Source organism: Zeugodacus cucurbitae, chromosome 3 (genome assembly GCF_028554725.1).
Source record: "Zeugodacus cucurbitae isolate PBARC_wt_2022May chromosome 3, idZeuCucr1.2, whole genome shotgun sequence".
Classification (NCBI taxonomy): Eukaryota; Metazoa; Arthropoda; class Insecta; order Diptera; family Tephritidae; genus Zeugodacus; species Zeugodacus cucurbitae.
The window spans coordinates 58,896,856-58,918,731 of record NC_071668.1 but is presented as its reverse complement, the minus strand read 5'-3'; the positions used below and the strand labels follow the sequence as shown (position 1 = coordinate 58,918,731).

Genomic DNA, 21,876 nt, shown 5'->3' with positions numbered 1-21,876 from the left:
AAAAGTTAAAGCAAAATACTAAATATTAGATGGGAAAATATTTCATTAACCATCATCATTTATTTACGCTCTCCGTTTTACAAATAATACACTTCTTCTTCATTTAAGTACTTTCCGAAATAACCCAAAGACTTGACTTCCGCCACCATGGCCACCAAACCGTCGACAAGCTCCTCAGCAGTTGGTTTTATTTGTTCGGCGGGCAATTCCATGCCATTACCATTGAAGCTGCCATTCGGACGCAACTCAAAGCAGAAAGCCATGCGTATGCCCAACTTGGTGTAAGCGAAATCCACACTTGAACCCGCTGCGGGGTAAATGGCATCATAAATATTACCGCCAGTGTAGACAGTTTCATAACGTTTACTTATCGCCTTTACGGTCGCACTGTAAACTTGTTGATAGTGTTTAACGTTATCGGGCAGTTCGGCGGTATGTCCATTAGGATAGAGCAAATACTGCGAGAATGAGTGGAAGGAGAGATACAATTGGATTTTATCCTTCAACGATGTGATATAGTTGGACAGTGATTTGACTTCAATTTCCGAGTTCGGTGCACGTCCGGCAAATCTGTTATCGCAGGGATTACTGCTAGCGCCTACGGTATTCCAATAAGCATCCCAATTACGATTGGGATCTGCGCCGACGCAACTGCCGTACGGTTGACGCGTCTTACGCCACATACGATCGGTAGTGTGAGTGTAGACATAACCATCAGGATTGGCATGCGGAAAGATGTACCAAACGTAGTTCTCTGCTAAATCGCGAATTTCCGTATTATTGCTGGTCAACAGCTCGTTGATAATATATGTTGCTGTGGCGGGCGCAATCCATTCGCGTGCATGTATACCGGCTTCCAAGAAAATACCCGGTTTCTGCTTTTGTCCATTCTGATAGGCGATCTTAACACCTAAAATCGAACGTTTCTCATACGATTTGCCACCTTCAATTAGTGTTACCACACCCGGATATGCTTTCGGCAATTTGATCAACCAGTTATAGTTGTCATTCAACGTTTGATATTTTGTCCAACGATCCTTGGTAGCGCGTGTCGCAACCTGCGCGTAGTCTTTGTCTATGGCATTTTGCAAGTTCTGCTCCAACAGGTCGTATGTGATCTCATGGCTGGTCAAAGTGCGCAAAAAATCGGGCACCTTATGTGGCGGAACTACAATATTCACCGCCTTCTCCACTTTATACACGTCGTCTAAGAAGTTTAGCGCATCGCCTGAGTCTTGCAGTTGTTTGAGCACTTCCAGACCTTGGCGATCGGTTGCTTGCACCTTGTACACCCGATAATTGTCATAACGTACGCGTTCAGCACTGCACGTCACCAATGCCACTGTTAGGCAGAGCAGCGTTATTAAACCGATTTTCAGCGACATTTGTTTGTTTAGCTCGAGTAGGTAGTCGGAACTAATTTGGTTTCAATTAAGCGTCTGGCATTTATAGATTAATGCTTGTATTATCAAATATGCGGGTCTTAACTTTAGCCATCTATGAAATTCCGAATATACGTGAATCGTACTATGTCTGATAAGTTAACTTTATTGCTGAGATAATCTATTATCTGTATATAATTTATGGTAAATGTAGTGAGTTCCAAATTGATTGAATAATAAGCACTTGAAAATGGAAAAAACTAAAACTACGACTAAAATAGTATTACTGATAATAATAGAAATCATTAGACGATTACCGTTTAAAAAATATTTAATCAGTATTGATTGTATTTTAAAAACCTCTCAGAGTGTCTAAAAGTTACTTTGAGCTGTTGCTGGATAAGAAATCATTTTATCAGCTTTGAGAAATACGGAGAGCTGTTTGACACTATAAATCCAAGTCTATAAGAAAAATAGAAAATATGGACTCTAAAGAACATAATCTATACTACTATTATAAAGAGGAAATATTTGTATGTATGTTTGTAATGAATAAACTCAAAAACAACTGTGCTGATTTCAAAAATTCTTTCACCATTGGGTAGCCACATTCACCCCGAGAAACATAAATATATATATATATATATATATATATATATATTTGGTGTAGAAACCGCTTTAAGCGATTATAGCCGAATCCACCAGAGCGCCACTCGTTCCTCCAGGTTACTTTGCACTTGGTTTTTCCACCGGAGTGGAGGTCGTCCTCTTCCGCGGCTTCCTCCAACGGGTACTGCATCGAAACTTTCAGTGCTGGAGTGTTTTCGTCCATTCGGACAACATGACCTAGCCAGCGTAGCCGCTGTCTTTTTATTCGCTGAACTATGTCAATGTCGTCGTATAACTCGTACAGCTCATCGTTCCATCGTCTGCGGTATTCGCCGTTGCCAATGTTCAGAGGACCATAAATCTTACGCAAAACCTTTCTCTCGAAAATCCAAAGAATCCTCTGATCGGATGTTGTCATCGTCCACGCTTCGGCGCCGTACATCAGGACGGGAATAATGAGCGACTTGTAGAGTTTGATTTTTGTTCGTCGAGAGAGCACTTTACTTTTCAATTGCCTACTCAGTCCAAAGTAGCATCTGTTGGCAAGAGTGATTCTGCGCTGGATTTCGAGGCTGACATTGTTTGTGTTGTTGATACTGGTTCCCAGGTATACGAAATTATCTACGACTTCGAAGTTATGACTGTCAACAGTGACATGGGAGCCAAGACGCGAATGCGCCGACTATTTGCTTGATGACAGGAGATGTTTCGTCTTGTCCTCATTCACCACCAGACCCATACGCTTCGCTTCCTTATCCAGCCGAAACAAACGGCGCGGTTGTTGCTACCGATGATATCAATATCATCGGCATACGCCAGCAGCTGTACACGCTTGTAGAAGATTGTACCTTCTCTATTTAGCTCTGCAGCTCGTTTTATTTTTTCCAGCAATAGATTGAAGAAGTCGCACGACAGTGAGTCACCCTGTCGGAAGACTCGTTTGTAAGTTAGTAACATAGGCTATATTTATTGCTAGAATCTCAACTTTTTGGAAATCTCCCAGGTGAGAGTATCAAAAAGACTCCGTGATGGAGAATTTTAATCTGAAACTGAAAATCGTATTGCAAGTCATTCTGTTCCTATAATTCCTATAAATTATAACTTTTGAAATGTTTGTTTAAACCCCTGCGAAGCCGGAGCGGTCTGCTAGTACTATATATAGAGATGAAGAGAGATGATTATGTAAGCCGCAGACATCGATATTGTTTTTGCCGTCTCTGGTAACTTCGCACTTTGTTACATTTTTAATATTTTTGCTTTGTAAAACGATCGATTTGAATACCTTATAGATAGACGCTTTTTAATTTTAACCATTTCCAAGACATTTTTCATCTTCAGTGGATATTAGTAGTACTCAAATAACGTCGCAATTATATAAAAATGGCAAATTGGCAATATGGCAATATAAGTTAAATGAGCGCTCTGTGTCAATATTGTGGCAATATCAGCTGATTGTGAATTGCGCAAATTTGCCATGAATGCCACTGAAAATGGTCTCGCATATTTGCAAGATTGTCGTAAAATAAAATGCATGTAAAAATGAACAGCTGTTTTACAAGATTGCTATTTCGTGATATTGCCATACGTTTGCGACGTTGAATGAGTACCACTATTGTTTTCTTCCAAACATTATGGAGCAACATTTCCAATGTCTCTTTAACGGTAAAATAATCTCCTTGTAATTAAATACAATGTGAAGTCTCAAACTAGTTGGTCAGAAGCTCTCAAATTGCTTATGGCTTATTAATATTCGTTATCATATTACTAGAAAAAGATTAGCTTTTAATAGTAGCTCTTTCGATAAGTAGTTTATGGGAAGATAAAGGAAGTAATGAGAAGAGTAGATTAAAGAGGAAAGGGCAATGAAACTAGTTCGAGGGGCAATATATAGCACTATCGCTGTTGCTTGCTCATTGTGGATAATGTAAAACCATTTATTACACTAATATTTTATTCTTATCATCTTATTTAACCTTAACAGTACTGGGCGATACAGTGTTACTAGCCTCTTTTAATTCTTTCACTAACTTCTGGAGTTATATTGTTTTGTCAAATGAGTCTTTTCGGCGCTGAATGAAAAAAACCTGTTTTTATAAGCTCTTCTAGAACACTTTTGACAACCAATATCTTATGCCACAATTCCTATTTCGTGTGTCGAGTATTTAGTCATCAGTTTCACAAAATAAGTCGAACAAAAACTCTGCCCTAGCTAGAAGAAAGAGCTTTATGGAGAACTTTTATTTAAAATGAAAGCATCATCTTCTAAAGATACACTCTGTAAATTTGTGAAATACCCTGTGGTTCTTGGACTAAAGCTCCTGTGAGAACATTCTACAAAATTTGTTGTTATGCTTGGGACAACTCGAGCTACTTGAAAGAGGAGGTATATGTGTTAAAAGATATATTAAAAAATATTTGAATATCATTGTAAGATGATTAACTTTTATTTAATTTAACTGTTAAAAACAAAAAAAAAAACTTTAAATATTTGTATTTCTTAATATTTCGAATCACCTCTACATTTTTGTTGAGGTACCAATTTCCTTGATCATCGCCAACATAGAATCCATTATCTCCTCACTAGTAGGTATAATTTGATCAGCTGGTAGACGAAAACCAGACCAAAACCCAGAACCCGAAGGACGTAGTTCAAAGCAATATGAGTAGGGTACTCCCATTTTGCCATAAGCCCAATCTAAGCTAGCGCCTGCAGCCGGATAGATAGCATCATAAACATTACCGCCGGTGTATCTGGTGCCATAGCGATTCGAAACTGCGGAAATGGCCACATCAAAAACACGTTTCAAGTCCTTATAGTTCGATGGCAACTCGCCAGTATGTCCATAAGGGAAGAGTAAAAGTTGTGAATACGAATGGAATGACAAATACAAAAACAATTGTCGTTTCAATGTGCTAATATAATCGGCTAGAGTACGTGTTTCGACCTCCGAGAATGCCTTAGGACCGGCATAAGTATCGGAACACGGATTATTGCTCGAGCCCACCTCATTCCAATGGAAATCCCAATTACGATTTGGATCTGCGCCGAAGCAGTTGCCATATGGTGTGCGTGTTTTACGCCACAACCGATTTGTGGTATGCGTATACACATAACCATCTGGATTACTGTGCGGCACCACATACCACACGTAGCTCTCGGCCACTTTGCGCACATCCGCGTTGGTGCTCGTCAGTAATTGATTAATGATGTAGGTGGTAGTGGCCGGACTGATCCATTCGCGTGCATGCATGCCGCCTTCGATGAAAATACCGGGTTTCGTGGCACGAGCTGCTTCTTCAGCGCGACTGCTACTGTAGGATATCTTTAAGCCCAGTATTTCACGTCCTTCATACGACTTGCCCGCTACAAATAGACTCACTTGCTCGGGATACTTTTCCGTTAGCATACGCAACCACGCATATGTGTCGTCCAATTCATGGTACTCCCGCCAAGTGTAATCACCGCTACGTCGATTGGGATCAGCCACAAGTTCCTCCTCCACATCCAAGCTCTTCTGAGCGTTCTCTTCAACCAGTTGATATGGTACATCAGCACTTTGCAGTACACGCAGTAGATCAGCTACACGTTGCGGCGCCACCAGCACATTGATTTTTTTATTTAAATAGTGTACTGCGTCCAGAAAGAGCAATGTATCACTGGAACCATCGAGTTCTTTAACGACAGCCAATTGTGCTGCGTTCTGCGGTTGTAGTTCGTAGACGTGATAGTTGTCGTAGCGTACGCGCTCTGCGGTCGCGAAATTGTCAACGGCTGCCAAGCCGAGCAATACTAGCAGTCCCAGTTGTTGCCACATGTTGCGTGCGCTGAAGACAAATGAGCGTACGCACCTGTGGTGCCAGCTATTTTATAGGTGTGCGATACTAAAGCTCCACGGGACGCCTGACGGCTTATAACGGTGGTATGATAAAGCAAGAAAGTTGCTGGTTGTGGTGGGTAATGAGTGTTAGAGTTGATGTAATGTAGTGTTGTAGTTATTTTGAGCAAACAACTTTGGTGTCAATAGTGATTAGAAGTTTACATATTTAAATATATTAGGGATGTTCTAATAATAAAATATAAATGTAAGGTGTTTTTCAATAAGAGTGCTATAAAAGTTATGTGTGGAACTCAATTTCTTTTGCATGGCCACCACGTGCACGTTTGCAGAAGTCTAGACGCTGAACCCAATTTTCGACGATTTTATGGCATAAATCGGACGACAATGTTGGAATTTCACGTTCGATATTCTTGAAGTTCGTCAAACGTCGCTGGCTTGTTGGCATAGACCATAGACTTGACGTAGCCCCACAGGAAATAGTTTAACGGCGTCAAATCAGACGACCGTGAGAACACGTTCACTAAACTTGGTTTTGAATAAATCGATTGTGACATTCGATCTATGGCTTGTGGCGACGTCCTGTTGGAACCACATATTGTCCAAGTTCATATCATCCAATCCGGGCCAAAAATATTCGGTTATGATTGAGCGGTAACGATTCCCATTCACAGTAACGTGCCGATCTTGATCATCACGGAAGAAGTACGCACCAAACAGTAATTTTTTCGGGATGCAATGATGACTCATGGAGTACGTGTAGATTGCTGTATGACCAATAACGCATATTTTGCTTATAGACGAAGTCATTCAACTAGAAATGAGCATCATCGCTGAAGTTGATTTTTCGATGAAAATCCGGATCATTTTCAAGTTTTTGCTCAGTTTTTCATGAACATCGACGATTCTGGCTCCAGTTCTTGCGTCAATTTGATCTTGTAATAATGTAGGGCAAGAACTTTTCGCAAAATTCGCCATAACGACGTCACAGAGATGCCCAATGCTTGAGAACTACGTGTGAGAGACTGATTTGGGTATTCCTCAATTGATGCTCCAGCGGCAGTAATATCCTCGACATTAAGGACACTTCTATGTCTCACTGGTATGGAAACATTTTGTACTGTGCCTGTGGTTTCAAATTTTTCCACTAGACGCTCAATTGTTGATCTGACAGGACGATTATGACGATAATAGGGTTGAGGCCACTGACTCCGAATTTCGGTAGTAAATTTTAATAATTTCGACTCGTTGTTAGATTGAATACCTTTCTGTGATGAAATGGCAAACTTTACTGAAGAGAAATGTCAAAAGAGCGGGAAAAAATATGACATTTGCTGTCCATATAGGTCTACTTTTGTAGCGTCCCTTTTGAAAACCCCTTCACAAATATTATATAACGGGTGATTTTTTTGAGGTTAGGATTTTCATGCATTAGTATTTGACAGATCACGTGGGATTTCAGACATGGTGTCAAAGAGAAAGATGCTCAGTATGCTTTGACATTTCATCATGAATAGACTTACTAACGAGCAACGCTTGCAAATCATTGAATTTTATTACCAAAATCAGTGTTCGGTTCGACAAATCGAAAAATCGACAAATCGACAAATTTTGTTCAGCGATGAGGCTCATTTCTGGTTGAATGGCTACGTAAATAAGCAAAATTGCCGCATTTGGGGTGAAGAGCAACCAGAAGCCGTTCAAGAACTGCCCATGCATCCCGAAAAATGCACTGTTTGGTGTGGTTTGTACGCTGGTGGAATCATTGGACCGTATTTTTTCAAAGATGCTGTTGGACGCAACGTTACGGTGAATGGCGATCGCTATCGTTCGATGCTAACAAACTTTTTGTTGCCAAAAATGGAAGAACTGAACTTGGTTGACATGTGGTTTCAACAAGATGGCGCTACATGCCACACAGCTCGCGATTCTATGGCCATTTTGAGGGAAAACTTCGGAGAACAATTCATCTCAAGAAATGGACCCGTAAGTTGGCCACCAAGATCATGCGATTTAACGCCTTTAGACTATTTTTTGTGGGGCTACGTCAAGTCTAAAGTCTACAGAAATAAGCCAGCAACTATTCCAGCTTTGGAAGACAACATTTCCGAAGAAATTCGGGCTATTCCGGCCGAAATGCTCGAAAAAGTTGCCCAAAATTGGACTTTCCGAATGGACCACCTAAGACGCAGCCGCGGTCAACATTTAAATGAAATTATCTTCAAAAAGTAAATGTCATGAACCAATCTAACGTTTCAAATAAAGAACCGTTTTATGCGTTTTTTTTTTTTTAAAAGTTATCAAGCTCTTAAAAAATCACCCTTTATATATATTTGATACTATTTTACTTAAATAAACTTTTTTATAACTCGAAAGTGAAGTGAATATTTCCCGACCAGATAGGTCATCCCATATATTTATATACATTCATATATATATATAACATATATATATATATACTGGAATAAAATAAAATTTTACATGAGATAATAACATTTGTAGAGGTAACTAGCCAGATTAATGTTCTTACATATATGTACATATATATACTTAAATAAGACTCTATTAAACGCCGTTAGTTAAGCTTTGGAGTAAATTAGTTTATTCTGAAAACAATAGATAACATATTGAATTAGTTATATATGCATTGAGACGGTTCTTGAAAAAAATCAAGCGGTGATATCTTTCTTTATAGTAGTTGAGGTTTCAATCGGTTGAGTTGAGAGATTCATTTTGCATTGGTTAATTGTCCAAGTGTTGTATGTAGAAGGTTGTATTTTCAAAAGTTAGAAAAATTTTAGTATTGTAGGGTTTATCACTAATCATTGTCACCTCTTGGGTGATACACTTTATCATTTTAGGGTTGATCTGGGTCGTTGTTGTCACGTTATTTACAGAGAATGTTATAGATGTGGGACTTCAAACTAGCTCTGGGTAAAATTCACGCCTCAAGGAGTTGATTGTATGATTATCGTAGACGGTCCCGGTCAGTCTAAGGTTTGGACTATACTCTCTGTGACAGCCCTGCCGATATTGAAAATTGTGTTCGTTAATTTAAGTGAATACTGTAATATCGCGGAATATTTTTGAAATCTGCTTAAAAAGTTTTCTCGCTACATTTAAGGACTACCCTGATGTAAATTTGTATGTATATTATTTGAAGTTTCACGTTTAAAGAAAATACAACTTTATCTAATTAATTCAACGTTTTCTAAACACCGCTTTATTCATTCATAGATAGATCACAGATTTATCAAGGCCCTCAAAGTAATAGAATCTATCTTAATCGAGTATAGTTCACCATATGTCTCTATTTATGTTATAGAGAAGTTAGCCAAAATTTAAATTGTTCCATTGAATTCATAACCTCATTTTGTACTCGATCTTAAGCACTCTCATTACTCTTTCCTTCATTCATTCGATTCGATTCGAGTTCATTCGTTCGCTATTACTTTTCTACTAACCTTTTTTTCGAAACAATAATTTCAGCTATGCAGCACAGCAAACCCTTCAACCCGATCTACTCGCCAAAAATGTCAGTGAAATGGCTGAGCATTTGAAGCTGCTTACCGGCTTCTTCTTGTACCCCTTAGACACTTATAACGATAATGATCCCCGACTGGGTCAACTACATAATATACTCACGAGCATGTACAATGGCAGCGACTATCCAACACGTGAAATACTTTTCAACTTGTCACCCGACTGTTCCGAGCTTATTATACGTGGCATGGTGTTCGGTAAATCAATAAATATAACACAGTATTTTGAAAAACGTTCGATATCGGTAGGTGGTTGTTGTCTTTTCAACTATCGGCGCGATACTTACACCACGAATAGGTATGTGAATGAGTCAAATTGAAAATATATATATTTGAAGTTATTTATTGGTTATTGCAGCACCAGAGCCGTTTTTAACCAGGCCAATAGCAAGGTATTGGAAAATGTTACATTTGAGTCCAATTCCATATTGAACTCGGTACAATTTGTCGTACAAAGCGATCCGAGTGATTTTTGGCACACCGAATTTCCAAGCTATGCATTTCGTGTGAGTTCTGGATTGCATCGCTTACCTTTAACTTATTATCGTGATTTTCCGATCTCTTTAACAGCTTTATTTGTTTCTACAAAGCGATTATGCAACCGTAATGACAAATACATTGGGTGAGATTTTGGTGAACCCTAAATCTATAGTAGAGATTCCGATACAGCCGACATTTTACGACGCCTCGGGTTCTATACGGAATTTCTCGCCTCAGTTAAGGAATTGTTATTTTGAGGATGAAGGGCAACGTGTACTAAATAAGTGAGTAATATTATAGATAACTTTTCTGTAAATAGTCGAAAATTTTCATTTGTTAGTATTTGCTTTTGTCGATCTCATTTGAAGACCAAACATAACCTCGATCCTCTTACGGACCATAGATAACCTCAAAGACTCTTCATTTTCTAACAATACTGCTATGATATTAACACTTTAGGTCCAGATAATTAACAAAATGAAAAAAATCTCATCTACTCTCGGGTCTGTAATAAAGGTTCAGGACAGATCCACAATCATGCAGATACAATAACTCTTTCTGATGCCACAACTTCATGATAATAGATGAAACTCTTATAATATCGATGAATTATCTTGAGGGCATCACAAATATTTTGCGTTCGTCTCCAGATAACTAACCTGATAAGAGAACTTAAACCTTCAAAACGGGAAGGAACTGAAGAAATGTTCATAAATAGGCAGCTCGTAAAAGTTTCAGTTTTATTGAGAATGACCTTACAACTAGGAAGTGACAACCCGTAGTATAGAAAGATCTTGTGTTCAAGACGTTATGTTGAGTCTTCGTAGAAAACTAGTTCTAACATGAACTTTTAAACAATATCTTTTAGAAAGTTCGGGAATTCGAGTTTAATAGAATTTTGAGTCAATTTGTAGCACTTCTGTGGAACTGGTTAGTCAAAAGATTGATGTCTTCTACGAATCCCAACTTTTCCTTTACAACTTCTTCCTTTTTTCCGACGCATTACAAGAATCTGTCTGTTTAAATTATCGGTATGTTCTGAAATCAATTGCTATGTCGAGAATATAGTCGCCCTAGTTCAAATCCAATAAGTTACTTATACCAACTCTCTATCTCTATCCAACTCCTAACATCTCCTCAGATCCTACTACTCGCTGGATGAATGTCTGCTCATTTGTCGCATGCAGAGTATGCAACGGTATTGTGGTTGTGTCAGCCCCTTCCTCGCGCCACCACTCATAAATGCAAGCGTCTGTACACTATTACAATTGCCCTGCCTCTCCCAATGGATGCGTGTGTTCAATCAATGGTCCTACTTTGAGTATGTCGAACAGCCGCTTAGATTTGATAAGTGCAAACAATGCATGCCGACATGCGATGGTGTTGACTATAAATTCTTTATAAATTACTTACCACTGCGTAGAGCTATCAACAGTGATACGTACACCTTCGGTTTGCTGTGAGTGATAGAATTTATCGCCACTTCATCATATTTACTATATTTGTGCTTGTAGAAAAGGTCTAAATAGTCTCAAGCCATTGGCGCTGGTGAAATTGTACTTCAAGCAGAGGTATGCGGAATCGACATACATAGATGTTGTCGGCGATTGGGTGGTGCTACTGAGTGAGTACCCTACTCTAGTGTTGTATAGAAAAAGTAGAAATAATAAAAAGTACAAAAATTGTATTTTGCATTCCAGACCGTTTCGGTGGTATTCTATCACTTTTCTACGGTTTTAGCATACTAAGTTATATCGAAGTGTTTTACTTCATTAGTGGCAAATGGTTTGTGCTCATATATAGGGCATGGCAGCTGGCGTATACTGCCAAAGAGCGGCGTGCGAGCGAAGCTTTGGAGAAGCGTGCTAAGAGACCCGTTTATTCGTTGTACTGGAATGAGTTGCAGCCAAAACCTGTTATGTTGGAGAAATATCCAAAGAATATTAAGTAGCAAAATCGTTATCGTGGTAGATATTAGTATAAATGTTAATAAAATCATCATTATAAATGTTAGAAAATATAATAAACACGAATTCTATATTGCGATAGGATCATTTTTGAATCACTAACCTAAAAACGTTCACGTAATATAAATAAAATGTTTATTTATAGCATATAAACTACTTCTCACTATCGATTAGGTACCGAAAAATATCTAGGATGTCTAGGAAAATCGATTACCGAACGGACTGGACCAATTTTGACAATCCAAATTTGATTTTCGAGAGATAAATACGTTAAAAGAAAATCATGATTTGAAAAAATATCGGTATGGAGTCATGATGGACCCTTTTTAATTTGATAGTCGCTGCTTTACATTTCATTTCGGCTAACAGTTGCATCGCTGAAGTCCCGATCTTTGAAATTCAATCTACGAATCATTCAGGATCTTACAGCAAAGGATCTGGAAACTAGTTCAACACGTCTGTTACTGCGAAGACAGTAACTCGATAACAAATTGTGTTAATAACTTGGACCAAGCTTAATATAGATTATAGTTAAATGCTAAAGCTTAGAATGAATAATCCTATTTCTAATAATATATATTGAGCGATATATACGGAATATAGCCCACCGGATGTTTGGGAGCTAGTGGAAGTTATAAACCGATTTCACCTTTTTTTGGCACAGAGACACATTATTAGAACAAAAAAAACGCTTTTGAATTAAATTAAAGTATCGGAAAGATTTACCGATATTTTCAATAAAAAATTAGCCGCAAACTTTGAGATCCTTATGTTCGATATCTGGAACCTTGAAATGTTAATGTCCAATTTAGGTGCTTTTTATACGGGTGATGTCACACTAGAAATGCAGTATTTTTCCAGAGTTTTCTTCCGATATCTTCACTGGTGCCTTATTTAAATTTCCAGGTTAATGAATCAGATGGATATCAAATTGTGTTATATGGAAAATAGGCATGGTTGTGAACCGATTTCGTCCATCGGGTGTTGAAAAATATTATTTCCGTAATTGAATAACATCGGTGGAGTAGTTGCTGAGCCACGCCCATTGTCCATTTTCAATACTAATCTTCGTGCATCTTTTTTGTATCATCTTTCCATAAATTGTAGAGATTCTGCTGTTTTAAAGCAGAAGTCAAAAATATATTTTTTTTTGCACTTTAGTTAAGTGTAATATCCTAAAAATACTCTCTGAAGTTGATCCGATAATTACTTTTCGAGTTATTCGACAAATAACAAAGAGCGCTCGGGCACTAGACTCAATGACTGAAGAACTTTTATAAGGCCCAGGAGTAGATGACTCGGCGTAAGTGATTAAATAATTCGTATTTCTGTACGTAACTCTAGTGTGAAACTTTAAATGATTTAAATTGTTTTTCTCAAAACAATGTTTTTTGAGCTGGTGACAACTGTAACTTGAAAACCGCTAAGTCGATTTTAATGAAATGTATACAGCTTTTAGAATACATAATAAACTCAGGCCAGATCGAAGAATTTTTTTTTTCAAAAATTTCGATTTTTGCTTTTCGATTGATTTCTTGCGAATTCAAAAAATTAATGTAAAATTTAATGGTTTTTATAATTTAGCACAGGTTAAATTATCTGTCTAAACTTTGTTGCCTACCACCCTTTCAATATTAATAATAATAACAAAAAATAATAATTTCGAGTCGGAAAAATAAATAAGAAATAATTTTAAATTTAATGGTTTTTATAATTTTTACAAAAAAATACAAGCAACCCTGCTTTAAAATATTTTTGACGCGACAACAGTCTGGCAACACGAACGAACGGATATAAAGAACCGTAATTTTAAATTTTATTCTTGCGCAAAATTCCGTGGTGAAAAATATAGTTCCATCAAATATTTAAATTTTGTAATTAAATACTGATTCTTAAAATTAAATATTGCAATTGTTGTGTGCTCAAATATAAAAGACAAGTAGAAAATGAATTCCTTAATATTAATGAACTATTTGGAGCAACAAGCAAAAGGCAACGGCAAATTACAGAATCTCTTGGCACAGACCGCACAGTGTTTAATGCGCAAAGAGGAGCAATTCAAGCTGGAAAAGGGTGAGCAAGAAGGCAAATGATAAATATATTATTTACTAAATAAATTCTTTATATGCATATTTTCAATAACAACTATTGCGCAGAATTACTACAAGAGTCTCTAATCCACACAATGGACGTGTATGAGTTGGAAACTATTATGAAACAGTTAAAATTACAATACCAACAACAATGTGCGTCACAGGAACAAATGTTAACCGTGTACAAGCATTCCGTAGAGTTTTGTGTGCAAGTACAAAATATTGATTGGAATTCGCAATTGGATTGTAAGCTGGAATTACTGCAATTGCGATGTCAAAATGAGATGCGGGAACTGAGCGAAGAATATGAGGAGGAGAAGGAACGTAGAAAGATGTTGGAACAGCGGCCAATAGGTGTGTATGTGTGAAGAGTGGAGCATAAGTAAAAGTGATGATAGAGCAATGAGAATAGTTGTAAAAAAAATATTGTAAATTGCTGCATTCCATTTGAATTGTTTGTGTAGTGTTTTAGTTTGTTTTATTCTATTTGCTTCTTCTTATGTACAAGTATGTACACCTGTACGAGGGCTGCTATATATATTTCTGGCCTAATAATGAAAATAGTAATATTTATCAACGAAAATGGTTTTATTGTTTTTCAAAATATTCTCCATCAAGATTTATACACTTTTGCATGCGCTCAAACCAATTTTCAAAGCACTTTTTTTGAGCGATTGTCAAATTGTGCGGGATCCAACGAGAACAAACCTTTTTTACGGCCAGGTGTTCATGCAATATCGAATGTATGCTGGTGGGAGAAATGCATAGGCATGCCTCTATCTGAAGGTATGTTACATGACGGTCTTGCATTATCAGTTCACGTACGGCATCGATGTTTTCTGGTACAACGGCTGTTTTTGGACGACCTGCACGGAATTCGTCTTTGAGCGAGCGTCGGCCACGATTGAATTCGTTGTACCAGTTTTTCACAGTGCTATAGGATGGTGCTTCATAGCCAGACAAAGATTTTAGATCATCGATGCACTCTTGTCGCGATAATCCACGTCGAAAGTTGTGAAAAATGATCACAAGTTAATTCCATATTTTGGCCGAGATGAATTTTTTAATTCCCTGTAAATAAAACAATTCACGATTAAATGACAAAACGTTCTGAGTGATGTTATGCTAAAAAATGTCAAACTTTCCAATGGAAATGTCAGATTGCACCTGGCAACACTTAGTGTTGCCTAGGCCAGAAATATATATAGCAGCCCTCGTATTTTAAATTGATTTTTAATTAATTGAAAATCAAATAATTGGTTTTATTTTAGTTTAATAATTTTATTTTATTTAAAAAACATTAAACTTAAATTTAATTTATATAAAAAAAAAATATTTTATTTTAAAATTTAATTTTTAATCAATTTTGTTTTGTAGTATTTTTAATAATTTCCTTGTATTTACTTTTTAGTACTAAAATTAATTATTGTCAGTAATATATTTATATTTTTAATTTAAATTTAGTAATTTTGATTTGATGTTTTTCATTTTTTTTTATTTTTTATTCTTTTCTATATTTTCCACGATTTTTTACATTACATACATATATTATTATTATTATATACATGATGTTCTAATAAATAATTTATTTATTCATTTATTATAGTTTATAGTTTTTTAATCAATTTAACTATTATTTTATTTTCAAATTTTATTTTGTATTATATTTTTTTTTTCTTAAATATATATATTAGTGTTTCATTTAAATTAAAAAAATATATATTTTATTTTAAAATTTAATTTTTAATCGATTTTGTTTTGTAGTATTTTTTCATAATTTTCTTGTATTTAGTTTTTAATTCTAAAGTTAATTATTGTCATTAATATATTTATATTTTTTTATATAATTTGAAATTTAGTTATTTTTGATTTGATTTTTTTCAATATTTTATTTTTTTTCTTTTCTATATTTTCCATGATTTTTTACATTACATACATATATTATTATTATTATACACATGATGTTCTAATAAATAATTAATTCATTCATTTAGTTTATAGTTTTTTACTCAATTTAAATATTATTTTATTTTCTAATTTTATTTTTTATTGATTATATTTTATTTTCTTCCTAAATATATTAGTGTTTCATTTAATTTAAAAAACAAATATTTTATTTTAAAATTCATTTCTTTATTCGATTTTGTTTTGGTAGTACTTTAAATAAACTTCTTGTATTTACTTTTTAATTTTATTACTATTAATTTTTTTTTATTTTACTAATTTTTTAATTTTGTTTTTTTTTTTATTTAATTTTTTTTATTATATTATAATATATTTTGTTCTTGTATTTACTTTTTAATTTTATTATTATTATTTTTTTTATTTTTCAAATTTTTTATTTTTCAAATTTTGTTTTTTATTTAATTTTTTTATTATATTATAATATATTTTTTTCTTCAATATTAATGACCAACTAATAACTTTCAGATTCAGAATGCTTTACATTTATAAAATTATTAAATCATTTAGTTAATTTTATTTTATTCTTAAATAATTTTCTTTGATTTATTTCATTATTATTATTATTATCAGATCTTAAATAATTAGCATTAATAACAAAAATAATAAATTTTATCAATTATACCTTTTTTATACAAAAATTTTATTTTTATTATTACTATTATTATTATTAAAATTATTATTTTTTAGTTCAAACAGCGCGTGCTGCTGAAAAGGAAATTGCCAACATTCAGGCGAAAATAGAGAATGTCAAAGAACGTGCCTCCGCATATCAGAACCAATTATTTGAGCAATTAGAAAAGCTCCAAAATGAACGGAATACTGCAATAGTTTTCTTAGTAAAAGGAAGCAAAGAAATAGCTGATAAAGAATCAGAGGTAAGTGATAATATTAAAAAAAAATATTTATAATTTTATTTAAAATATTTTTGATTGATAAAGTAAAATCTGATATATAAAAACAAATAAATCAAAATTATAAACCTTATATAATATTTAGAACAAGTATAAAACTAATTTATTTGTTACAATTTTTTATTTATATCCAATAGCGACTTAAATATCAGCCTAATGTTGGACATGGTCGTATTTTCGTAAGGGAAGGGTTCTTACGAACGGTTTATAGTTTTATAAGATGCTTCTTAACCTCAAAACTAAGTTCAGACAATTGTTCATAGTTTTTTCGAAGTATTGTTGAATATAATATTTATATAATACATAACCATATATATAAGCCCGGAAGATGTCGAGCAGGCCATCGTATAGAAGATAGGTTAAATGACAAGTAATCCGTTCGAAGACAGAGACGGAGTTCATCGATCGTCGCTAGCTTGTTGGCATATACCAAAGACTTAACGTAGCCCCACATGAAATAGTCTAACGGCGCCTAATCGCACGATCAGGCGACGAATCGACTAAGCCATTTCGTCAAATAACACGTTCACCAAACTTAGTTTTCAATAAATTCATTGTGACATTCGCTGTGTTGCTTGTGGGGCAGTACTGTTGGGACCACATATTGTCCAAGTCCATATCATCCAATTTGGGCCAAAGATATTCGGTTATCATTGAACGGTAGCGATTCCCATTCACAGTAACGTGCCGGTGTTGATTAACACGGAAGAAGTACGGCCCAATGACGCCGCAGGCCCATAAACAGCACCAAACCGTAATTTTTTCGGGATGCAATGGTGACTCATGAAGTACGTGTAGATTGCTGCCTGACCAATAACGCTTCAGCCATAAACGAGCCTCATCGTAAAAGTTGAGGCCACTGACTCCGAATATCGGCAGTAAATTTTAAAAATTTTGACTCTTTGTTGGATCGTATTATATCTTTCCATAATGAAATGACAAACCTTACTGAAGAAAACTGTCAAAAGAGTGGGAAAAAATATGGCGTGTTGCAGTCCCTATCGGTCTACTTTTGTAGCGTCCATTTTGGAAAACGCTTAATTTGTTCTTTGACTTTTTATCAGAAAAACCCGAGCCACCAAAAATATGACCCACGTTCTTGATATCCGTGTTTAATGTTGTTTATTGTTTAGGCATAAAAAATTTATTATTTTAAAATTCTGTTACTTAATAGTACCACACGAAGTACTTTTGACAATTCTTTTGCGATAATTCTTTTAATAAAACACTCATAACCCTACTTTCCACTTCATTTCAGCTTGCAGCTTTGGAAAGCGCAAATAATGCCCAAACAAACGATTTGATAAAACAAAAAGAAGAAATTATTTCAAAAATGCAGAAACTTGGCACGAAGGTATATTAAACATGTTTTAAAAATTATATATATATAGTTAAACAATTTTGTTTTCCTAATTTAGCTTCCCGTTTTTACCAACGCCAATAAATTGGAGCCGTGTCCAGAGCAAATCAATGCAAATAACGATTTCTCTTCAACCATCGCCACAAAGCTTGATGTACTTCCCAAACTGGGAAATACTACCAATGCGAACACGGAGGTGAAGCCTAAAGAAATGAGTTTCTTAGAACTCTTCAAAGAGTGGGAGCTAAAGAAACATCAACAGTTTCAACAACTAGTAACCATAACACCATACACTGACTATAACACAACCGTCAACGTGCCGGATATAACAGTGAATATTTCAGAAACGGATAACACGAGCACAATACACGATATTACACCAAAATCCATATTGCGACGTCCAAGTATTTCCGAAGAAGATGGTGGTGTGGTGGTACCGAAGAAACGTGTACGATTTGCCACACCCGACTGCGTTGATAGTGATAGTGATTTGGATTTCAACACTTCGAGTCATACGAGCTTCAATGCAGTTGAGGGTAATGCTGCTGACGGTAGGGGTGATGAAATTCAAAATACAACTTTCGTTGTCGAGGAGAACATGCCACCATTTAATGGTGACACTGAGACCATTGAGATTTTCAGCACCGATGAAGTCGTGCCAAGTGAAAATGATAAAGAGGATTCGGACCATAAGTTCAAAAAGCCCGATTTCGTTACGGCGAAAAAATTACTGAGAAAAGCAAAATTGCAGGGTTCACAAAGGCAAGGCAAAGTGCAAGATATCGCGGGTACTGTTGGCAAAAGACCAAGAATTGAGATACAAGAATGTCGCATCATTAAACCAGCGGGCACTAAGTTGCCGACGGTGAGGTTTTCTTATATTTATTTTTTATATAAATTTGTTTTTATTATTTTAACTAGTAGTAGTATAGGGACTGTTCCGGTTACGGTCGATTTCAAAATCTTATTTTGAGGCGAATTTTTCACAAGTAACATCATGCGCCATAGACTGGAAAAGGAAGTAATCACTTAGTGTCAGTTCTGAACTGTAAAGTGGATCCATAAGAACCCACAAAACCAAGCTCCCTGAGCTTCTTTCAAATCTTCTATTTAAGCCACAGGTGAGAGCTACCGGGCAATAGCTTTCTTCAAACGGTTCAATTGTTGATAGTCCACCAAACACATAGTAAAACCTTCCTAACCCTCAAACATGTCTTAGTCTTCATTTGCGCCGGCCCATCGTGATTTAATAATTCGAATTTAATTTAATTTTTTTTTTTAATTTTTATTTTCATTTCAGAAATTACCCATAGCGCTCACCCCAGAACCGCAAGAACAAGCCACGTCCAACTCAACTATTCAACCAAAGGAAACTCTACAGGCCACCAACAACAAAGTATTCAAATCACCACCAAAACCAAAAATGCGTAAACAACAACAAATACCAGATTACAATAACTTTTTTGCTGACTTCTCGAAAGAATCAAGTGTGGAAACTTCGCAAACAGACTCCGAGGCAAGCGTAAATACCGTTAAAGATACCAATGATATGCTGAGCTTTGATGAGCCCATGAAATCGTGTGATAAAGCGAAACGTAAGGGTAAGAAAAACGGTACAATGGATTTTGAGAGCTTCTTTCGTGAGACGCTCAAGAATTGCGAGATCGACGATAGCAACGTGTCTATGCAGGTGTCACCCACTGAGGGGGAGAATGAGTTGTTGCAATTTGATTTGAATTTTGATGACAATAACGGTTTATCGCATAGCAACTACGATGATTTGTTCGCTGATCAAGTGAATGGTGGAAAAGTTGATGATGACATGTTGTCATTTAATTTCAGTGATTGATGTTAATTTATTTCTTGTTTTCTCACTTTATTGACATTTTGTTAAAAGGTAGCTCTAGATCGCTAAAAATTGTTTTTGTACTGAATTTCATTTTATTTTTAATTGTTGTTATTTTTATGTTGTTGTAAATATGAATTTTCTAAAAATAATTTCAACATCATCTATTGTATTATCACCTAACTCTTTCAAAGTCGGACCATGGGAAAGGGGTTATTTATATATAAATTTGAGTAGCGAGTATTCTAATAGCCTAATAATTTTGGGGAATGCTGTCAATTTGAGCCTTGAGCTGTTAACAATCCGGCTACGTTTCGGGGACGTAGTCCCAACAGTCTACTAATCGGTTGGTGTTGTTATTGTAGCGGTTACAAAAAACTGCCTGAACCGGCAAGCATAACTCAATTGTCATCGAAGTCATCTAACGGGAGACACTGGAAACGAGCTGTTTCAACAGAGTCGGACCAGAGGTTTGACATATAAAGAGGTGGTTAGTGTCATGCGAGGACTATTTGCATGCAAAACATATATTGGGCATGTCGGGGTTTAGACTCGATAGGTAGCAGTTTAATCTACTAAAATATTCAAAATGAATTTGCCCAAGGCTCACTCTAGTTTCACGAGGCAACTCGAGCTCGGTGTCTGTAATTGTTGTCAATTGGAGTTAAGCAATGTGTTAATAGCTCCTCTAAGTATAGTTTTCAGTGATTATCGGAAGTCTGTCGCGACCGAAATCCAGTCGGTATATTTCTGTAAATCGTCGATGTATTTCAGGAAGGTAATCTTGATGATTCTGGAGGCGGCCTGACTTCCAGCAAGTGACTGCAGAGAAGGATTCTGTGATAATATCCCAACTTTAAGAGCTTGGAGAGCACTTTATTTTGCTTCTTAACAGGTAGCATACGGCCCTCATTGTATAAGTGCTCAACCGGAGATATCAGGAGGTAACATATCGCTATCCGCAGAGCGATATTTTGACAATTTAATAGCTTCCCTAGCTGTGTCCTACTGCACTGTAGGAGCGTAATTTAAGACCAGTCGGCCGATAATCTGGTAAGTTGCCAACAACGTTTCTTTGTCCTTTCCATATGCTGCCGGATAAAGAATTGAGGATTTTGTGGCGGCTCTGTGGTAAAAATCGCGGTCGTGTGGGAGTGAAGGAATACAGGCTATCCAAAGTAAAAACCAAAATTTTGGGGTTCAATCATCAGATAATTCAATCCTGGTGGAAGCGAAGATTGTTCTTTGTCTTCTCTTCAAGTATGACTACTACTAGGCTACTAGGAAGCTACTAGGATCGTTCTCTTATAGGGAGGTTTTTGATTGAGGCCATGAGTTATCCGGGCGTTTATGATGCTAAGCGCTGTGGTGGTACTATGCAATTTACGGAATCCATTTGGTGTGCTAGGCTCAGCTGTTGGACGAATACCGGAAGTAACAAGGCCGCAAGTGTCATCATTACTGTGGAAAGGAGAGTTATCGGACGATAGGACTAACCTAGGTTAGCTGCTTTCCCTGGTTTCAGTAGTGTGACCTCTCTTCCGGTTTTCCACGTGTCGGGTATGTTTAGAATATTGAGGACCTTCGAGAGGTAGCTTACTCCCACCGAGCATCAACATAATAATCGCTTACATAAGTGCTCGCTTACGTCAAAACAAGGTTACTCTTTACAGTTTGGAGTATATGGACGAATATTTTACCCTCCTACAATAACAACAACGACGATTCAATAAGAGTTTTCAAAGATGTTTTCCTAAAAGTGAACTTAGTAGACTTAGTACTTACCGATCCTAACACGGTTAGATCGTCGAAAGGGCAGCCCTTGACCGCATAAAATCCGGGTCAACTACGGTAACGTAACACCGGCTGACGTGGGAGTAAAAGT

General features: G+C 36.1%; 4 protein-coding genes across 4 annotated transcripts in view; 2 read left to right on the top strand and 2 right to left on the bottom strand.

Moving 5' to 3' along the window:
- The window catches only part of LOC105216156 (sodium channel protein Nach), a 16,217-nt gene extending 3,958 nt beyond the window's left edge, over positions 1-12,259 (top strand). Inside the window, exons 4-9 of the mRNA XM_054227117.1 lie at positions 9,317-9,667; positions 9,728-9,875; positions 9,940-10,133; positions 10,991-11,308; positions 11,364-11,473; positions 11,550-12,259. Of these exons, the coding sequence (XP_054083092.1) occupies positions 9,317-9,667; positions 9,728-9,875; positions 9,940-10,133; positions 10,991-11,308; positions 11,364-11,473; positions 11,550-11,800 (1,372 nt within the window). The 3' untranslated portion in view covers positions 11,801-12,259. The remainder of the gene's footprint in view (positions 1-9,316; positions 9,668-9,727; positions 9,876-9,939; positions 10,134-10,990; positions 11,309-11,363; positions 11,474-11,549) is intronic.
- LOC105216154 (zinc carboxypeptidase A 1) lies at positions 20-1,438 on the bottom strand. Its single transcript, XM_011190508.3, has one exon. It carries the CDS (start codon positions 1,383-1,385, stop codon positions 78-80), a length of 1,308 nt encoding a protein of 435 aa, XP_011188810.1. The 5' UTR covers positions 1,386-1,438; the 3' UTR covers positions 20-77.
- Positions 4,412-5,898, bottom strand: LOC105216155 (zinc carboxypeptidase A 1). Its single transcript, XM_011190509.3, has one exon. It carries the CDS (start codon positions 5,804-5,806, stop codon positions 4,508-4,510), a length of 1,299 nt encoding a protein of 432 aa, XP_011188811.1. The 5' UTR covers positions 5,807-5,898; the 3' UTR covers positions 4,412-4,507.
- A 1,218-nt stretch (positions 12,260-13,477) lies between the features above and the next one.
- Positions 13,478-20,147, top strand: LOC105216153 (uncharacterized). Its single transcript, XM_054227116.1, has 6 exons — positions 13,478-13,889; positions 13,973-14,263; positions 16,562-16,749; positions 18,044-18,139; positions 18,204-19,010; positions 19,446-20,147. Exons 1-6 carry the CDS (start codon positions 13,763-13,765, stop codon positions 19,992-19,994), a joined length of 2,058 nt encoding a protein of 685 aa, XP_054083091.1. The 5' UTR covers positions 13,478-13,762; the 3' UTR covers positions 19,995-20,147.
- Positions 20,148-21,876: the final 1,729 nt, after the last annotated feature.

Excerpts from the sequence above, each read along its gene's own strand:
- LOC105216154 (XM_011190508.3), bottom strand. The coding sequence starts at position 1,385 with ATGTCGCTGAAAATCGGTTTAATAACGCTGCTCTGCCTAACAGTGGCA.
- LOC105216155 (XM_011190509.3), bottom strand. The coding sequence starts at position 5,806 with ATGTGGCAACAACTGGGACTGCTAGTATTGCTCGGCTTGGCAGCCGTT.
- LOC105216153 (XM_054227116.1), top strand. The coding sequence starts at position 13,763 with ATGAATTCCTTAATATTAATGAACTATTTGGAGCAACAAGCAAAAGGC. Across the intron at positions 18,140-18,203 it reads TGCAGAAACTTGGCACGAAG|CTTCCCGTTTTTACCAACGC; the intron begins GTATATTAAACA and ends TTCCTAATTTAG. Across the intron at positions 19,011-19,445 it reads CGGGCACTAAGTTGCCGACG|AAATTACCCATAGCGCTCAC; the intron begins GTGAGGTTTTCT and ends TTTTCATTTCAG.